Raw genomic sequence first — 21554 nt, forward strand, 5'->3', positions numbered from 1 at the left:
GTCGGTGGTCCGTGCAGCCAAGTGGCAGTCGACTCCAGCTCCTTCCAGCTTCCCCCTGAGCAGTGATGGCTGGATTGTGTTGAAAGCACTGGAGAAGTCAAAAAACATGACTCTCACAGTGCTCCCTTGAATATAGGTGATACAGTATGGAGGTGATTTACAGCCACTCTGACCAAGACAATGCATGTTGGCATGCTGATTTCAGTGGACATCTCTGCAACACAGTAGACATTCTGGGCATAACTGTAAGTAAACGTGTGGCCTTATCCTACAAACTGCACCTTTAACAAACTGCCTCTTCCCTTCTGGGTCAGACAGTCAAGCATCAGTGGCATCTTACTGATAACAGCAGGGGTCCAGTCTTGATGTTGAAGCCTGCTGTTCTGATAACAACTAATCTAATATATACAGTCATGGAAAAAATTATTAGACCACCCTTGTTTTCTTCAATTTCTTGTTCATTTTAATACCTGGTACCACTAAAGGTATAATACAATGAACACGACAAAAAATGCAGCTGATCACATAATACTTTATGTCCTATTTGACATTCTTAAGCTTAATTGTATTCCCAGGGTATATAAGAGGCCATTTCATGTCATAAGCAGCACTGCACATGCAAAGGCTTAGAGTGGTTTCCTGCTTACATTCAAGCCATAGCACAACTCAGAAGTTGTCAGCTCTCACATAATGCCTAAAACAAAAGAATTATGTGAAGCCACAAAGGCAGCCATCTTGGCACTGCTGGAAATTGGCATGAGTGAGAGACAGGTAGCAAAAAAACTAAAGATCTCCAAGACAGCTGTTCATTACAACAAGAAAAAACAACCCGAACACGGCACTACCAAATTGCTACCTGGCCGCGGCAGGAAACGTCTCTCTACCCCACGAGATGACCGTGCACTCGTCCGTTCCTGTGTCAGGAATCGTCGTCAGACCTCCAGGGACCTTCAAAATGAGTGGGCACTGTTGAGAAATGTGACTTGTTCGGCAAGGACAGTTCGAAACCGACTTGTTGAAGCTGGTCTGAAGTCACACAGAGCACGGAAGAAGCCCTTCATCAACGAAAGGCACAGGAAGGCCCGGTTACTCTTTGCTAGGGATCACAAGGATTGGACTGTTGATGATTGGGCTAAGGTTCTCTTCAGTGATGAATCCAATTTTGAGTTGATGCCCACTCCAGCTAACTTACTGGTTAGGAGGAGGCCTGGAGAAGCCTACAAACCAGACTGTCTTGCCCCTACAGTAAAACATGGGGGTGGATCAGTGATGATCTGGGGTTGTTTCAGTATGAGTGGAACAGGGCAAATGCAATTGTGTGAAGGGCGAATGAACCAGGTCATGTACAGGGCTACTCTTGAAAACAGTCTTCTTCCATCAGCTGGAAAACTCTTTCCTGCCTCGAATGACTGGATTTTCCAACAAGACAATGCCCCTTGCCACACAGCAAGGTCAGTTAAAGCCTGGATGGAGAACCACAACATTCGCACCATGCCTTGGCCTGCTCAATCACCAGATCTGAATCCAGTTGAAAACCTATGGAAAATCATCAAACTCAAAATGGAGAACCACAAGCCCAAAAACAAAGCAAATTTGTTTGAATTTGTGCAACAGGAATGGGCTGCTGTGACAGCAGAACAATGTCAGAAGCTGGTGGAGAGCATGCCAAGACGCATGGCTTCAGTCATCAAAAACAATGGTTACGCAATCAAGTACTAACTCCTGTGTGTATCATGTGTTTAAAGCAAACAGAAAAGAAAACATGGAATGCTTAAAAGCAGTGTTTTTGGCAGTACAGTGCCATAGCTATTGATGTAAGAACTTAAGTGATTTTGGTTACTATCAAGAAAACCATGGAAAATGGCTAGATATCAGCTCTTAAATTAAACTCTTACGAGCTATTTTTGTTGTTATCATTATATTTGTCCAAACAAATGTACCTTTAGTTGAACCAGGCATTAAAATGAACAAGAAATTGAAGAAAACAAGGGTGGTCTAATAATTTTTTCCATGACTGTATGTTTAAAAAATATATATTCTTCCTAATGTACAATTTGATATGAATCTAAAGTTATTTTTTAGAGTGTACAGCAGCAGCAAACTAAAAAATAATGATTAAGCTTTTGACTACTAGTTTCTGCCAACCACCGTCTTTCATTTCCTCTGATCCATCCATTCACTCACAAAATCAAAATGTACTAGTAATTGGGAATTATTTAGTTGCTGGGAAACATGAAGATAGCCCAGATAAAGTGAATTGTGGTGCACAGGACAGGGAGAATAAACGAGAGGGTTTGTGTATACAGCCTCTACCATAATACACCTCCACACTGATGTGTGTGAACAGCGTCACCGAGAAAAACAGGAGTGGGCTGAGAGCTCCGGGAGGCTGCTGAGATCCAGCAGTGGGTGGGTTCAGACAAGTAAAAAAGAAGCAGGTCTGCCTTTCTGGGAGGACTCTCTCTCACTCTCTGAGAAAAGGAAGCTGCAGATATAGGTTTATTGTCTCCATCTGTGCCTGTGTGCAACAGTAACCAAGCGTAGGCAGAGACGGTTATCAAAAAGCTGTGCCAATATCGCTCACTAAACCGTGACGTGAATCAAACAGACCAAACATGCAATTATTACCAAATGTTTTATTAGAAAATATTTTACACTCAAATCCAAAACAAACAAACCAGACAGAAGTGGGAGAGCCGAGGGAGGGGTATTAAATTCACGGATCTTTGCTAAGTCTGTCCATAATTATCCCGAGGTGCTCAACACCACAGTACGGAAAATAAACAGTAGCTCCAAGTTCATCCCACATACACTGTGTTTCAGTCGAGCTACAGTGCTTCGGCTTGATAAACTCAACTACCATTTCTGCATTGAGCAGGTTTACATGCACAGTATTTCTGTCAATTTAAGGTTATTTTTTCCCCCCCATTGGATGTCAAAGGTCAAATTGACTAGATAAACCAGAGTATTTGGAAAACCATGAAATTATTTAGTGAGAAAATGATCTGCTTTTAGCAGACCGGTAATAATTATTACCGGTCTGCTAAAAGCAAATAAAACCAGCTAAAAGCAAATAAAACCAGCATTACTGTGCATGTAAATACACCCAGTGACTTCAGTTACAGAAAAACAGGGGTAATAGTCACAGTAACCATCAGTCCCAAATCACAGTGGGGTTTCAATATTCTGATGTGTAAGAACATATTGTTTGTGTATGACTGCGTGTGAGAAAGAGAGAGCAAGATAAAAGTGAGATTAAAAGTTGTCTACAAGGTCCATGATCCTCTTGCGCTCAGCCTCTTTGAACTCGTCACTCTTCCCATCGCCGATGCTCTCGGCGTACTCTGAAAAAGACAAACAAAAGTCAGAGGATTAGTTGACTTGATAGCACAGCCCGTTTGACCTCAGAGGTTACAGAGAACATCCCACTGAGCCAGAAATTCACAGATCAACCCAAAGCACCAAATGAAGGATACATTTGAATATGAAAATAATACACTGTTTAGCTGAGAGTTCAGCTGCAGCATGAGTGTGTATTTATTTGATCACCAAAATGAGGAATGAAAGGTGAGTGCCTTTGTGTTATTGAGAAAGATTACGTAGAAATAGAGAAGACTTTTAACAGCAGCTGGACAAAATACAAATGCATTCAGTTTATAATGACATAAAACTCTGAAAAGCAGCAAAGCTCTACAGGTGGTAAGCTGGTACCTGCAAATACTTGACATTTATGCTTGAAAATGGACTTAAACAACTGATTTAAAATGAAATGGTTGTCGTTTAATTTTGAGATAAATCAAATTTGTCTCACAGAATTTTGTAAATAGCCCCAGAAACCAAACAGCTACCATCTGTATCTGTTGTCACAAAAAATAAATCCTGATCACACACATGATTTTCTAAGATTAAGATCACGGGGCAAAAATATCACCTTTGGAACTTCAGAGGACATCCATTTTTTATGTTTTTTAAATGTGTTTATGGATCTGTATACCTGATGGCCATTGGAGATTCTGAGTGTGAACAAAGGTATGGATGATGTCTATGTATTTAGATTTGACTGAATCAAGACTCTGTTTAGAAGCCGTTGCAGTAAATTGTGTCAGTTGGGAGGTTGGTATCTGTTCAGAGCACATTATGCTCCATTATGTCCCAATAACGTAAATAATGTAACTTTACCACAAACTAACTGCTGTACAGCAAACCTTAGTGCAGTTTCCCTTTTAATTCTGTTCATAATCCTCAATGAGAAATGGAAGCAGTGACTTCTCCTTCTACATTATAAAATGGTAAATAATTAGAGGAAGTCAAGAGATGTAACTTCGAGAAAGAGGGAACCTTTCAGCATTTCTCACTGAACTTACTTATGAATAACAGCAAAATAAAGCTTTTTTTCTTTCTAAGGACAAAGTTGAGACACAGCACATTCAAAGCTGCCATTTTGTGATAGCCTTTCATTCTATGCTGGACAGTCTTTAGTCTGTCCATCACTTTGTAAGACAAAGTCAAATTGCAAGATCTTTCTTTGAAAACATGCTTTCCACATCTTGAGAGGTCCCCTGACACAGCTGTACTAAAATACACCCCGTGTCCTCAGGCGGGGAACAATAACCAATCCAGGTGTACGGCTCAGAGCTCATACTTCATTGTGTGCTCCTGAGCGTTTGACTGTTTTCTTCATTTCTCGCGTCTGCCTCCCACACAAGGCCTTCGAGACCGTCAGACGGTCGATTTGTGAGTCTAATGTGCAGAAAGAAAGTTGCAGCTGCCGCAGCCCCGGCGGACTCCAGGCATTCGCTTTGTCTCTCAGCCAGCCTCTGAGGCAGGGATTACACATTAAACCCAGGGATGTTGAGACAGAAAGATGAAAAAGACTACTTTTCTCTGCAGAGAGAAGAGAATGAAGGGGGCTTTCCTGACAAGAGCCCACAGGGTTTAGTAGGACGAAACATGGCTGTCAAAGACACCAAGGAGATTTGTTTTTTTGAGGAGGATAATGATGTTTTGTGTTATTAGATAGTACATAAAGGATAGTGACAGACATAGAGGAGGATAGAGGAGGGGATATTGTTGGGGAACGCGCAAACATATTTTAACTTAGATAATTCTAGTATATTAAAAATAGGGACCTTTACAGTTTTGGCAATCAACTGTCTGATTTGAAACCATTGTACACACCAATGTCACTGCTGAGATCTGGGTACATGGTGCAACCACTGAAATAATCTATGACTAAGCTAGAAAACCTACAACAACCATAATGTACTGCACCACACCGGACCAGTAGACACTCCCACTGATGGGTAATATACTGGGAGTTAGACGTGCCTGGGCTCGCATGTCGCCTGTTTTGAGATAGGAAACAGCAAGGCAGCTGGTTGGTAACAAACAATATCATATTACAGCTAGACAGTACACTAAAATATATTCCAGAAAATATTCTAGGAGAGAAGCAATGAACAGGCTCGTGATTCATATCTGACCAATGCTGACTCCAATCACCACTGCATGACAGAGGAGCAGAAAAAGAAGAAGAAAAAAAAATCGGGCAGGTATGCATTCAAGTCAAGAGCAACATGAGATATCAGCAGTCAGAAAGGAGGCAGACCAGAACAGTACGTGAGCAGCTTGTTGAGTTCTAAGTTTCACTTCATAAGACAGTGTGACAGTCGTCCAACTCTGGAGTACAGAGGTCACTCCATCATTGGGTATTCTGAGGACAGCCGGGCGAACAAAGTTGGAGTAAAGTTATAAGAAGTGTGAGGCTGGACCACTGTCGGGAGCTATGGGGGGGGAGGTTTGCAGATATGCTGCTTCCACTGCAGATTTGAATGGCAGCACCAGAGATCTGAATTTATACACAGAGGAGCGGGATGAAAAAAAAAAAAAAAAAAAAGGCAGAATTTTAAGGTTGACTGATAAAAGCAGGTAAGAGAACATGGAGAGCGTGACTCAACAAAAACATGAAAACCTCTCATTGCCAGCCTGTCATTGTGCCTGTGTGTGTGTGTGCGTGTGTGTGTGTGTGTGTGTGTGTGTCTCCATGTCTATAAATGGCGGCGCAGTCAGCCACACAGACAGAAAGGTCAGAGATTCGGTGACTCTTCAACTCTTTGCAGAACCTTTTCTTTGGCATGCTGGTACTCTCTCCTTCTGTCACCACGGCAACGCGGCAGAGGACAATACAGTACTGAGCATTGCCATTACTCAGGTCAGTGACTGGGACTGATCTGCCACGAGTACAAGGGGAATCATTTCCAGGAGCGGTCTCTGCAGCAGCAGCCAAGGATAGGGGACACACTGTAGGACTTGGAGTGTGATTACAGCCACAGCTGGGACACAACCGCTCATTCAAAACACTCTTACACCCGTTTGAAATTGGTCTGATCATAAGGACAGCTGGCACAGTGTGTTATTCTAACCAGCAGAATGTTTCCAAATATGTTTCCATATTTTGTTACACTGTATAATCCATCGCAAGTGTGCAGCTACAGAGCTAGAAGGTCTGACATAAAGCATAGTGGAAAGACATCTCTAATATAAGACCGTGAAAAGATCAGAAGGACACCTTGAGATACCTCACCAGCTAATTTGGATGGCTACATCCAGTCAGCCATCTGCAGCTGTTTTGTGAAAATAACCGTTTCCAAGGCTATTCAAGGACATCAGCATTAACAAGCACAGCCCGTGCAGCAAACGACTCTGTCATACTATAACCACATTTAACTTTCCAAAACCGATGATCCAACATTCACACCGGCTTCACTCGCTGTTTTGGCCAGCTGTGTGAAGGTGAGCCAGGATTTGAACTCTGTCTGGCTCTTTCATGTGAGCAACACTATGAATGTCCTCCACAATGGTCCATCTGAAAATATGCACCATTACCCTGCTTTTAAAATGGTACTGTGTCTCCCTTCTCTCTACAGCTGGCTTTTTACTCCTTCGAGTGTGGCCATGCGAAGCATCTATAAACACTTTTGCCTGCTGTCGAGGTCAACAAAATAGCAGTATAAACTAATACAGCTGATCATAACATGACTCTAAATCACAAAAGAAAGAACTAGCCAGTCCCTCCAGGATTTCGAATTCACACAAATTCAACCTATCACTCTACATTCTTTAAGACCCTGAGAGGGCAAACTGTGCTCAAAGTCGTTGCTTTCTTCTTTTGTTTTATGTATCAACTGTGAATAAAAAAAAACTCACAGACAACTCATTAACACCAGACAGCCACTGAACATACAGTCAGGAAATAGTGCACTACCTAGCTAATTATTAACCTGATGAGTGTAAAGTATTTAACACAGAGTGCCACAACCATGTAGCTATTGAGGCTTTCGGCATAAATAAACAAGCCAATCAGAGGCTGAGAAAGGCAGAGCTTTCAAGAAAACCAGTAGGGTTCATAACAACGTGTTGCCTGGAGCTATGGACTGCAACTACCTACAGCACATTTTATGTACCACTGAATGCCCTCTGTTCATATTCCTGTGCACAGTGTTTTCATGTACAGTCAATCTGAGTCTGATTATGCTAAGTCTAACTGCCTGTGACATAACCTACCTAAAGTTTCTGAAGTGGAAAACCTCACAGCAGGTTTTCACATTAGCGAAGTCAATGTTCTTCCTTCCGGCATGCTAAGCCTTCCTGCCTGCAGAGCTGCTTCTCATTCAGCCAGCTAAACCCATTAAGGTCAAGACGGCAGAGCCGGGGACATACTCTGCATGTGCTTAACCTTTTTCAGCAGGTGGGGCAGGTGGGGCACTTGAAATGGGAAGGGGCTCCAGAGTGCGGCCTAATGGGTGAGGGCAGGCAGTACGAGCCGCACACGTCGACATAGAGCAGCAAAGTAATGGAGATCAACAGTGCATATGGACACACACACACACACACACAGCCTGTGCAAATCACACATACATAAACACATCAATATCATACAAGGACAAGTACACACAACACACATATTAGTATGTATAAAGTGCTCATTTAAATATATACACATGCAAGGACACACATGAATACAATCTGCACACTGAACATGTAAACATCTGCATAGACCGTCTCTCAGATATCTTAAAATGTCAAACATATGCACATGAAATGAAGGGCACATATGCACACATACATATGTTAACAGGCCAAAGGCAAACATTAACATTATATGCACACAAACAAAAAAAATCATGTTAGTCAGCAAAAACACCCTGAAAAAAAACTACCTGAACAAGCAAGGGGGACGTGTATGCAAATATACAAATGAAGGGAAGACATTCCCAAACACACACACACACACACACACACACACACACACAGATGTGAACACAGACAGACACACACACACACACACACACACACACACACGCGCCCGCACACACACACACACACACACACAGGGGACTGGAGAATTGCCATGCTTGCTGGCACCGCCATGCGTGACGGATGGCTCTATCTACAGTGCTACATGCCACTGAGAGCCAGAGGGTGTGTGAACGCGGGCTCGTCTTCGGGCTTTACCCGACAATGATACAGGAAGGATGGATGTCACACCGGGAAGAAAATAACACACCTGCCAGGTCTTTGAAAACCAAACAGAAAACAAATACAACAGGACAGGAAATCTTTGGGATGGGGAAAAAACAATATATAACAATGAATGACAGACAGATGGTCTCTGCTCCTCTCACAATGATAATATGATTAAAGAAATTACAATGAGTACGTTCATGCCAGGATTCATTTCTGCATATTGTTTTACCATCTGTATAAAGATATTGTGAATTTAAAAAACAATAAAAACTTGTACCAGGATGTTTCAGGTGTCAGATTTTACTCTGTTTATATTCTACTGCCATAACTTTAAATTAAATTAGCGCTCCACCTGCATTGTTATAACTAATGACCTTCAAGACTGTCATATTATTACCCTATCCTCCTCTGTTCCTCTGCTCCAGTAAGGCTCCTAATAGACACAGGCAGGAGACTGTGTGACCAGTAATGGCCAATTAAAGCTGAGTAAATGCACAAATATACAAAGAAGAGATATACTGGACAGAAACATGGACAAGAAACTGTCTGAAAACAAAAGAAATATATATTCTGACACCTAAATTGCAAAAACACTTTTCCTTTGTCCACAAGAATAAGTAAGAATTACATTATTCACAGCATTTCATTTTACACAAACACAAGCACTTTGGCAAGCAAATAGTAAGGGCTTGCTATCAAATAACAACCACAGCCAAAGAAAGAGCAGTGATTATAATACAGGATTTCGAAAATGTGCCAATAAAATGCTTCCCTGAAAGAAAGATGAATTGCTTTGCATGAAGGAGCAGCCTCTGTAGGTATTATGTGCATTTATTGCCCTGCCAAAATATGCAACATTTTTCTTATTTTATATATATTCATATGTCAGGAATGAGAGGGATTTTTTTTAAGCGAGGTCAACCTGTATATGTGATAGGGATTCATATTTTTACTCAGACACTACTACCTGGGTATGTTAACAGGGTCAAACTTAGCTGGTGGAAAAAATCAATTTATTCATGTATTCAGTGTATAAATAAATAATAATTAACAAACATTAATAAAACATATCAACTTCCTAAAAGGTAATTTCTTAAAAATATGTAATGTGTCCTCAATGAAGAAAGCCTTCGATTGAGACAGGCCAGTTTATTTTGTTGACAATTCCTCCATATGTTTCACATTACAAGCTTCCAGTAGTATGTGTGGGGAGGCATAATTCCTTGCTGTGAACCATCTGCAAGAAGTGTTGCAACAGTTTGCAACAACAAATTACTGCAGAGAAAGAACAGCAAAAAAGAACAGATTGGAAATAGTGTATCACTTAGTGGAAAGAGTGTCTTGCGAAAAAGAAACATTCAGGGTTTGAGATAAAAAATAAAAAATAAAAAAAAAAGACTGAGTGCTCCGAATTGCTGTTGCTGGTTAATGTACTACACCGCCATGTCATGTTTTTAACTTTCTTGTTTAACTTTCTCAGTTCGGCGAACCCATCTCTGTCGTTGTTGATGGCCTCTTCAATAGTTAGCTGGTTAACATTGTTTTAAGCTTAAGAGGCTTAACTCAACTAAGGTGCTGACACTTTTAAACCCGGCGTGGGAACATAGGTTGGACCTTTGTGCAGCGCAGATGTGAGAGTTGATCTGCCAGAGTGCACATCGCCCAACCTCGGATGATATTAAAGTATATGAAGTTGCTTACCTCTCATGATGTGGCGCACTACTTTAACAGATCCTCCTCTGAGGTTGAGAATTTGATGGACCCTCTGCTGCAGCTATAAGCGGAGAAAAAAATAATCAATGATGTACTACAGTCGTACTCAATGTGAAATTCTTTTTAGCTTGAAAACCAGTATACATGCATTCCCATTTAGTCAAAGTTGTATTCATCAAACAGACTAAATGTATCTTGTGTTGAATCTTTGGTCCTGACTGTAGTGTTATTTGATTTATTCAACTGGTGTGATAGTTCTATGGGTGGACACAAATATAGCCACATATGCAGTTAACCAGCAGAGCGTTGTCCTAATCTCATCTGTGATTTGAGTGCTGCATTTGTTACTGTTTGCCGTGATTTGCATCCCTGGGTAATGTAAAGTGGACTGCTTATGGTTGTGACTTATGATCGTCTGGTCATTTATCATCACTACGATGAAATGACCCTTGGAAAAAAGAGAGCTAACACCAGCTAGCATCCCTTCTTCCTATGATGTGGAAGCACAAGATCTGCTGATAACTCTGTAGGTGTTCAATTGAAAGGATCAGAGGGTAACGCCATGTTGAAATCAGATTTAATGTAAACAAGCTTAATCAATTGTTAACAGGGGATAGCAAAGAATTGTGACAATTGATCAATTGGTTTGAGCTTTTTTTTTTTTTTTTTTTTTTGGAAAAAGTAAATTCAAAATTCTGATTCCAGCTTTGAATGTGACTATATTGTCATGTGTTCACTCCTCTGTGACAGTGAATTGAATACCTTTGGATTGTGGACAAAACAAGACAGTGGGGGACATCATATTTGTCAATGACTTCCACATTTCTAAAAATAATTTTGACATGTTATAGAACCAGAAAAGAACTAGACAATCATTGACACTGAAACCAATAGTTAATTGCAGCTCTAATGAAGCTCTTTAGAGCATAAATAATACACTGCAGCTTTTTATACAGCAGGTACAAAGTGTTGTGGTGCCTGAAACACCAGAATTTGAGCTGCAAGAGTAAGTAAAGTAAATGAGCCACTGCAGCGTTCATAAAAAAAAAAAAAAAAAAAAAAACCATCTGATTCCTGTTTTTTAAAGCTTGTCTGATCAGATGTCTCGACAATAATTAATCAGAGGGAAAACTCATTTGGCAAGCCAGAGCGAGTGTGTGCGTCTTTGTGTACCTGTGATATCCCCGAGTTGCTGATCTCCACCATAATGTAGCAGATCAACTGAAGGACGAATAGCCCTGCATCCAGGCGGCGAAGGTAGAACTCGTCCTCCATGCTGTCGTCTAGGATCTCCCCCCGACGAACCATCTCCTGCACACACAAACACGCACAAAAGTTAAACACACTCAAAAACACGCTTTTATGCATAATGAGGTGAATAAATCACAATTTACTGTTCGTTAGAGGGCCGCTACTGTTCTCTGCCCACTTAAGACAGATTCAACAAACAAAGAAAACCCGAGACTAAGTTTAATTTAGGTGTTGTTTAAGATTTCTCCACAAATCCATTTTCTTCATTGACCAGAGACACAAATCAATTGATTTCACGGCTAGGTTGCGAAAGGAAGGGTTGGGGGGAGCTCGGCTGCCGGTGCTCGCACACTCACACGTACAAACCCACTCTTGCATAGTTATCCATCTTAACAACCCTGTCAGTGTGCCAATAACACGGTGCTGCCAATATGAACACAGCCCACATTAATCATCATTAGAGATTGAGGAACAGACCTGAGGGGGACAGGGGAGTCTGGAGTGTAAGCCACTGGAGTGGTACACAAGTACAGACAGTGTGTTAAGTGTTCTGCTGTCTCTCGATGCATGGACGGTAGGAGGAAAGTCACAGCCATGCATCATGTTAAATCACTGCAGTGAGGAAAACAAAGCATATAAACATACTCCGTTGTGATTCTTAGAATTCTCACACTCCATCCAAAGTCGCCGTATTAAAGACTCAGGCTAAAGACGTGAAGTAAAGTTTTGATCTGTAACGCTCCATCACAAATTATTTGAGGTCTTAAAAGGGGGTTGGAAAATGTAGGTGTTGTTGATAACATTCAGCCAACACGAGTTGTATCTAACATTGCTAACGTTAGCATTAACGTCACTAATGTTTGCGTCGCTAACGCTACCTAGCTTAAGTTGGGGAAGTACAGTATTCTGGGTGCATACTGTAGAAATACTGTAGAAAGGCCATTTTAATGTTTATTCCCTACTAACTCTTTAGACTGACGAAATACAGATACTACATGATACCAACGGTTAATTCACAATCATCATAATTTTTTAAAGAAAAATAGATTATTATCATTACATTATACTGCACTTTTCTTCAAGCTGATACAGGGATGTTTCTATATCAAAATGTTATCAATATGACCTTTAAGTTCTGCTGACTTCAAGTATTCAGTAATTATGAGCAAGATATATCCTTTCAATTTGTCTTAGCCCTCTCTCAAAAAATAATCTCATACAGTTATTTAACATATTTTGTCAGTCTTTTCATACATTTACTGAAGGTTACATTTACTAATATAATTCAGCCAGTTGTTCATAGACAGAAAAGGATGACCAATTTAACCTGCATATTACAAGTCTACCTTATCAGATTACAACATATACACTGTATATTCAATTCATGCACCCATGTTGGCCTAGTCTGGTTCTGTTTTAACTGAGAGATGATGGTCTGACACTAAAAAAAAGGTAACCGTGCTATAGTATGTGACACAGTAAATCAAGAAAAAGGGCAACTTTTCAAAGCGTTGCAAATGAAAACAAATAGCTCTGAGTGTGGAGCTAAAGGGTACCTCGCATGACATTTACATCCCAATGATTTAATCTCAGAGAAAATTAAAACTTTCAAAAGGCCTTGTCCTTAAAGATCAATTACATTGTAAAACCCTATTATAGCTGAAGTTCAGCTCATTAATAGACCTCAATCAAAGGGCAATTCCTGAGGGCTACGGTACACGAATATTCTGGGGGAACCATTTGAGCCGCAGGTTGCAGAGCTGTGATTCAACACAACATATCCATTTTTGTGACATTGTGTTCTGAACGCAGGATGTCAAGCTGCTTTAATGATCTCTGATGAAGGAAAAGACAAGCAGATACGACATTCAGAGCAAATCCCTACTGTACAGTGTCAACTGCGGCTTGTTAAAGATGCAAAACAATGCAGATAATTATAACAAGATCCTTTAATAAAGCCATTGAATGTAGGTCTCTTCTGTGTCTTCTGGGTAAAACAGTGGCCTAAAAAACCTGTTTTATTGCAAAGCGGAGTTATCTCACTGTAAAATAGTCCCAAAGCTTGGCCTTGTTGCCGTCAACTAGCGCCCATTAAAGATGCAATAAACTTGAAACAAAGCTATTTGAATGTAAACTGTGTTTCCTCTCTTTCCTGTAGGAGAAAAAAAAGATTATCTCAGTTTCCAGGACAACTCTGCTCATTATTCTGAGCTGATACAGTCGCTTGAGGCAAAGTTACACAAATCTCACAATCCAACTTCAGCAAAGATACAATAGACAGGAAGTAGGCTTTAATGGCTAATGGACAGGACACGATACATACATGCGAGACCTGAGGGAGAATGAAAAACAGCATGCGTGTACACAGATGTGCCACATAAACGCTGCGTTTGCATTGTCTTTCATTGTTTCACTCAGGAAGCAATTTCCTGTCATCCTCATTACTGTTTATGCCCACAAGTGCAAAGCAGAGCTGGAGGCCTTGGAGAGTTCGACTACTGTATACACGTTTCTATTATAGCCTATCAGCTGTGGAGGATGGGACCATAAACAACGTGGCTGCAGTTTGGTCCATCATGTATGTTCTGGCAAAAAGTTAACAGAGACAAGAACATGATGGAGACTCATAATCTAGATCATGGATTCCCAAACAGGGAGACATTGACTCCAGGGAGCACTTCTGTAGTGGGGTGCATGTAGTGACTGTGGAGCAGCTCAGCTAACATGAAACGCTAACATGAAAAAAAAAATGTGATGCTGCTGCCATCTGTTTTCACAAGAACTAGTGAGCTCTGACAGACCATGAGCGGACTGCAAAGCACACATCTCTCACTAACCTGAGGCAGCTGTATCAACAATGAGAGTGCATGAAAACTAGTTAGCAAGCTAGAATAGATGTTTGTTTTTTTTTAAAATCAGCCAATAGTTATGGATAGACAATTAAAATGCTTATCTTAAAATAATCCAAAAACTGTTGAAATAGCTCACGGTAATGGATACATTGTTCAAAGATCCATTACAAGTGGTAGTCTGAATGCAAACTGGGCTAAACCAAGCTCAACAATGATGATTCAACTGTATGAAAGACTTCTGTAGTGCCACTCAACATCCATTTTTAAATCGACTCAATCAAACACATGATGGTAAAAATGATGGTGTCCCTGAAGGGGGTTCATCTGAGAGCAATGTTGGACACATCTTATTATAAAGTAAGGAATCTCTGTGTGCGTCTGTAATTTACATAACACAAGATCCATTCATTGCGTTCAACAATAATAAACCTTGAATAAACAGTGATCATCACCCTGTGAAGCCCCCCCCCTGCTTTGAATGGGCAGTGCACTAATTAGACAAGGAAAGCTTCCACCAGGATTCACCTGGTTTATCTCATCTAGTCGGTTCCTAATGTCTTCTATACTGACTCTAAATGAGTCTCAGTATGTGAGTCTCAGTCTGTTAAGCAGTAACAGCAGTAAAAAGCCACACTACTACATTATATATGTATCTTATATGTATATTACATAATGTTAGATTAATATTGAATGTAATCTTTTTTTTTCTGTGTCAAGATTTGGATGTGACCCTGCAGTCTGAGGATCTGTCTACTTTATATGCTGCACAAAGAATCTGCCCAGGAGGAGGCTGTAATTGTCAAAATGACGAGGATGATGAGGAGGAAGAAGACTGGGACACTCCTCTTAACTTGACAGGGACAAACAGACAAATAGATTCTGAAGCGCTTCATCAGCTCCACCTTTAAAGGAGACAGAATCGACACAAATAAAGGCCAAAACACAGTGTATTATCTGTGCACTTGCTTTATCTCATTTCTTGCTGCTACCCTCTGAATGAGCTAGAAGAGCCGGAAGGCAGCAGAGCTGACAGATAGGATGATGGACCACTCTGGTATGTTGACTGGCCAGGAATCAGGCAGTGTTAGATTGTCCCAAAGGGCTCATCAGGCAGTTCATCAAAATAACCGACAAATGCTGGGGCGTTAAGAGCTGCTCCTTAAATGCATTCAACAACATGAATGCGAATTGTAGCCCGGAATTAAATCAACCTGCTTTCAGCTTGATTGTGCTCAGAATCTATCAGCTCCCAGTAGAGGTGCTGAGTGAAACTAACTAAAACTAAACTAACCTTGAAGAATTTTAATTTCACGGCAGTAGTGTGGCTCTATGTATGACAACACTGATCAACAACCTTTGGATGAATCTCCACAAATGTTGTACATGTTCACAAGAGAGGCAAGTTGTATCGACTTTGGTGACACCCTGACTTTTAGCGTCACTATAAGGTTGATGTTTATGGTTTAAAGTGAAATATCTCAGCAACCACTGGATGGACTGTCTTAAAACTTGGTACATCCATTCGTGTTCCTTTCAGGATTAACTATAATACCTTAAGTACTCAACTTTCAAGCACCACCATCATGAAAAACTTCTTTTATCTAAAAAGACCTTCAAAGGTTTTTCAGCACCAACACAACTCTCTTACTATCACAGAGTCTGAACAGAGTAGGAAGAAAGGCCTACAAGTCACTCAGGTGCATGGTATTTGGCTGAAACCAGTTCTTGACCTCCATCCCTTGCCATGACTCCTTCTAATTGCGAGCTTCCAGCAGCCTAGATGCATGAGTATGATGTCATTGTTCCACAATGCACAACTGATACAAAAATAACCCAGAATCAATACCAGCTAAATTAATGACATTTCCATGGCCTCCTCGATCTTTCTGTGGCTGCCCACCGATGCCTTGTCAATGACTCTGACCCCCTTCTCAGCTGGTGTTAATGGTCACAGGATGAAAACTAAACTATCCTCATGACAACTGAACCAACTCTGCCTGAGAAAAATGTAGGACGTGCTTGAAAATTACAAAAAAATGCAAGTAAGTGGGACAACGGCTTAGTATTCATTCCTTTGTTTTGAATACATTTTTCAAAGATCCAAGTCTGAACATTTACACACACAATATTATCAGTGCTTCTCAAAGTATCTGTGAGATAATTTAATGGTACTGTAGGATTCTGTTATAGCCATCAGTTTTAAGCGGTGTGTGGAGCTCAATATCTGTCAAAGCCTCAAAAATACTCAAACTGTAAGTCAGTTCCTCTGTCATCATCATTCTTCATTAGTTGACACCAGAAATAACTTGATAGAGCACAGCAACAAGTGGTCTCTGGGAGAAAAGGAAAGTTTCAAACAAGGTGAAGTCAATTGCTGCACCCTCCGGGGAGCCTGACTGCAACGGATCGGAGAAAAGATGAACACGCGATGAATCAAGCCAGACGTTTGAATGTGTAGGGTGAGAGGAGGGATTCGAACCATGACACATGCATTAAATACTAATTATTGTGAGCAGTGGAAGTGGACATTTGGGATATCAAATTCTGCACCCTGGCAGGTCCTGTGGCGGTATTCATTACAGCGGCAGAGTTTTGTCCACTTGTGAGTTTTGACATTGTGGCCAATATCTTTTGTGTGGCGGCTCCGTCCCTCTGGCAAACACCGGACAGAAGAGGCGGAGAAAGAATAACGCGTTGGAAGGAGGGATTGGACAAGTCAATTACCACAACCTCAGGGGAGCCTGGCAGCCTCGCTCCAGTACAGACAAAGTAATAAACAGTGATTTTCAGTCCCAGTCCCTTTACTGTAACTCACCCGCATTGTACGTGCGTGTTTGTGTGACAGGGTGTGTATGATTTATGGAACACTGTGTGTGCAGTGTGAGTGTCGTTTTGCGTATTAGAAAACCATGTAAGCACGCTTGTGCCACTGTCTGACATGCATGTAGCGTGTGCGTCTTTGAATGAGCCTTTATCTGGGTGTGTGCTCTTTAAAATATGTATATCAGGTTTTGTTTTAAATGTGTATGAGATGTATGAGTGTGTGTGTGTGTGTGTGTGTGTGTGTCTTTTTGTTATTCCCGGGCTTTCTTTTCCGCTGGGATGCTTAGATGCAGAATTAAAGTGATTTCTTTGTCAGCACTTTGCAAAAACCCACAGTGACTGCGTGTGTGTGTTAGAGTGTGTGTGTGTGTGTGTGTGTGTGTGTGTGTGTGTGTGTGTGTGTGTGTGAAGGGCGTAATGCTCTTTATGAGGCTTAAGCAAACACCAGAAAGGGAGAGGTTAGATATCCTCATTAAAAACCAGAGATACAGAGGTTGATAATGAGGTTAACTTTGAGGAGAAATCTGTAACTTTGTGAGAGTGCGAGACAACATGCTGATTTCAGGTTTATGATAATCTCCCAGAAAAAGAACAGCCCTGTGCTTTGGGTGCACATCAATTAGAGTTTGTTCACAAAGTGGGGCAAAGCAAAACAGCAGCATTACCAGGAGGGAGGAAGTACTTTCTACCATTCAACAGCACATCATTTAGCCTGTGCCGAGCTCCAAACTATAAAATGTTGGTCAGGGGAATTACAGATGTAACTAGAAAAATTGTATTTCCTGCGAAAATACAGTGTGAATGCTGAAGGCTGAAACGCTCTTGGAAATCTGCTGAACGTCCTGGCGAAATGTTGAAAAAGTCGAAAAGCCGGAAAAGTTGCAAAGTTAAAGGCCGAAAGAGCTTAAAAAGTTGAACATATTGATAGTTGAACAGTTCCATAGCTGCACAGGAAGCGGAATGGTTGAAGCAGTTGAAATTACAGAAAGATGAATATTTTAAGAAGATGAAGAGACAGGAAGGTTGAAGAGGGCTGAAAGAGTTTAAAAAGTGTAACAATTTCATAGCTGAACATGAAGTTGAATGTTTGAAGGAGTTGAAAAGGCAGGAAGATGAATATCTGAAAAGTTTGAAAAGCTGTAGCTTAAGAGGGCTGAACGAGCTTAAAAATGTGAAAAAAGACTGAAAAGGCCAAAAAGTTGTAGAGTAAGAGGGAAGAACGAGCTTAAAAAGGTGAGAGAGGGTTGAAAAGGTGAGAGGATAAAGGCATAAAGAGCTTAAAATGGTTGCACACATGCTGGAGCAGGAGCAGAGCCAAAGATGAAAATGTCCCCATAAGGATGAAAGGGAAAACGCCTGACAAACTCCTGCGATCTTTGAAAAAACTGTAGTGGTTATGGTCAAAATATTTATTTAATGAGTAACAGGAGACATTGTTAAACGAAGTGATGTTGTTTATATTTCTGGAAAGAATATTTTAAAAAGATCAAAAGACAGAAAGTCCAATATCTGAAGAGGTTGAAAAGCTGTAGCTTAAGAGGGTAGAACGAGCTTAAAAAGGTGAAAAAAGACTGGAAAGGCAGAAAGATTGTAGAGTAAGAGGGCAGAAGGAGCCTAAAAAGGTGGAAAAAAGGTTGAAGAGGTGAAAGGATAAAGGCATAAAGAGCTTAAAATGTTTGCACACATGCTGGAGCAGGAGCAGAGCCAAAGATGAAAATTTCGCCATAAGGATGAATGGGAAAACGCCTGACAAACTCCTGCGACTTTTGAAAAAAATGTAATGGTTATGGCCAAAATATTTATATATTATAAAGTTGGAATGGTGTCTCTAGCTCAAAGTATGAAGGACAGGAAGAGGTGCAAAGTCGATGACTTTGGAAGAGGATTTGAAGATTTTCCCATTTACTTCAGTGTTAAATTTTGTTTAGAAAAAGCCGAATTTCTAAAGAAGTTGAAAAGTTAAAAAGCAAAAAAGTACAAGGTTGGAATAGCTTAAAAAGTTGAACATTTTAATAGCTGAATGGCTTCTTTAGCTTAAAGTATGCAGAAGTTATAGCAGGATGAAATTTGAAAAATTCCCCATAAGGATGAATGGGAAAACGCCTCCCAAACGCCTTCGATTTGAAAGAAAACTGTAATGGTTGTAGCTGAAATATCTATATGGTGAGTGAGAGGAGGAGTTGCTGAACGCGGTCATGTTGTTTTTATTTCTGGAAAGTGAGAAATGAAGGCACAGAAGCGAGAGAGAGAAAAGGTACCGTCTGCTCTTCAGCAGAAATTTTGGCTCAAAATTAACATTGCGGCTTATGGAGGAACTGTTGGACTTCTTGTCGCTCTCGGGCTTCTAGATCCAAAACCGTAAGTCCCACATCTGAAATAAGACCATCAGATGAAAGCCCACAAGATTTCCTACATTTCTATGCATATATTGTCTATGTCAAGTAAAAGATGTGGGAACCAAATTGAGCTGAAGAGAATTGTTCTCCCTTTTTTCCCAGCTGTTCTACACTCTGGGCTGCGGCAGTTGGTGCGCGCTCACTCTAGCTGACGCAATACACACCCATTATAAAATGAGAAGAGGAGCTAAAAATCCTTCAAACTCAAACTGCGATGATTTCAAAACCATACAAGATTTTAAAAAACTGAATACAGTGCAAATAGTTCAAGGCGTTGTGAGTATTTTAAAGTTTGAATGGTGTCTCTAGCTCAAGGTATGAGGGAGAAGAAGAGGTTGAAAGTCGAGGAGTTTTGAAGAGGATTTGAAGCTTTTCCCATTTGTGGCAATGTTAAATTTTTTTTAAACAAAGCTTAATATTTGAAAAAGTTGAAAGGTTGAAAAGTTGAAAAGCACAAGGTTGAAAGAGCTTAAAAAGCTGAACATTTTCATGTTTGAATGGTTTCTATAGCTGAAGGTATGCTGAAGTTATAGCAGAATGAAATTTGAAAAAATCCCCATAAGGATGAATGGGAAAAATTTAGCAGAAAAAGCTGAATATTAGCAAAAGTATAAAAGGTAGAAAAAAGAAAAATAGACGCCATCATGTCCTAAAAAAGCTGAACATTTTGATGGTTGAATGGTTTCTGTAGCACAAAGTTTGTAGAAGGAGAAGCGAGCCAAAAAACGTACGGAAGAATAATAATAAATTCCAGAAGAACAATAGTGTGAATGCTGACTCAGCATTCACACTAATAAAAATACATTGACCGAGCCTCTTTTTTGACGGTCTCTTGTACTGCGAGAGACGTGGAGAGTTCACGCAGACAAGTGTAGGGAGGCAGTTCTATGTTTCTCTTTATCTGAGGCGAGGAAATTCAACTAGAAATCTCTGGCATTTGCCAAACCAACCACTTAGTCTTCAACCTTGAAGTCTTTTCTCTTGTTAAAACGAAAAATACTGTTTGAAAACACGTATGCTAAAGCATTAATCTCACTTAAGTGTTGCCTGTCAGAGTAAAAATAAATGAAATGTAGGGCTACACAATTTACACAATGCACAAGTGCACTATGAAAAACTTAAATAATTTTTATTAGATGACTCAAATCATTCTAGGAAGACTGACGTGATTTTGCATGGGAGTGCTTTTTTTTTAATCAACCAAAGTAGGCCCTCCATTGTTAAAATGACCAAGAATGATTGTGATTGGTGGTTTTTTGTTCTGTATGCAGAGCCTGAATGTCCCTTTCAGGCAACAAACTCCCATGTATCAGAGAATCCTTGAACTGGACTAAATTGGACTTCTCCTGTAGGTTGATCAGAGAAAATGAGAACCTTGCAAGTTCTGTGTTTGTATCAAGCAGCAAAACAGTTGTAGGAGGATGTGTTAGGTTGAATTAGCCTTAATTGACATCGCATATCCTGCGGTTGCACATCGGTCCTGTAACAATATTTTATGCAGCTCTAGTGGAAATGGTCTCGTTGTTGCCCCCTGTGGCTGTTTGAGGAAAATCACCCTCTGCAGTTCTTGACAGGTTTCAATTTTTCAGCCCTCAAGCCTCTGCTAGAAACTGCTCTGGACAGGGGATACAAGCAAAAGATGTATATGGTAATGCAGTGTACCACCACACAAATACAAATCCTCCACATCTGTTAGGTTATTATGCAATGCTGTCATAAAACAGTAGCCCCATTCACACTGCCGTTTGCATGCGGGGATCCTGCTCCAATTCTCCACATGCTCCTCTGTGTGAAAGTTTCAGATGTGGCAAGGGGCATGTATGCAGATGGCACTAGGGACGAGGGGGATATGACCCCCTCAGATTCATAGTGACCCCCGATTCCCCCCCCCCCCCCCCCCCCCCCCCCCCACTGTACCTACATAAGGAAACAAACATCGCAGGTACAACAGGATCAATTTTCCGTTAGTTAGACGTATTTACACTGTAGTGTA

General features: G+C 40.7%; 1 protein-coding gene across 1 annotated transcript in view; it reads right to left on the reverse strand.

The window, feature by feature from the left end:
• Positions 1-2616: 2616 nt before the first annotated feature.
• ctnnbl1 (catenin, beta like 1) overlaps positions 2617-21554 on the reverse strand; it is a 60915-nt gene continuing 41977 nt past the window's right edge. The window contains exons 14-16 of the mRNA XM_037105358.1: positions 11413-11550; positions 10228-10300; positions 2617-3344 (exon numbers count right to left, since the gene is read on the reverse strand). Of these exons, the coding sequence (XP_036961253.1) occupies positions 3256-3344; positions 10228-10300; positions 11413-11550 (300 nt within the window). The 3' untranslated portion in view covers positions 2617-3255. The remainder of the gene's footprint in view (positions 3345-10227; positions 10301-11412; positions 11551-21554) is intronic.

This window comes from Acanthopagrus latus, chromosome 7 (assembly GCF_904848185.1).
Source record: "Acanthopagrus latus isolate v.2019 chromosome 7, fAcaLat1.1, whole genome shotgun sequence".
Taxonomy (NCBI): Eukaryota; Metazoa; Chordata; class Actinopteri; order Spariformes; family Sparidae; genus Acanthopagrus; species Acanthopagrus latus.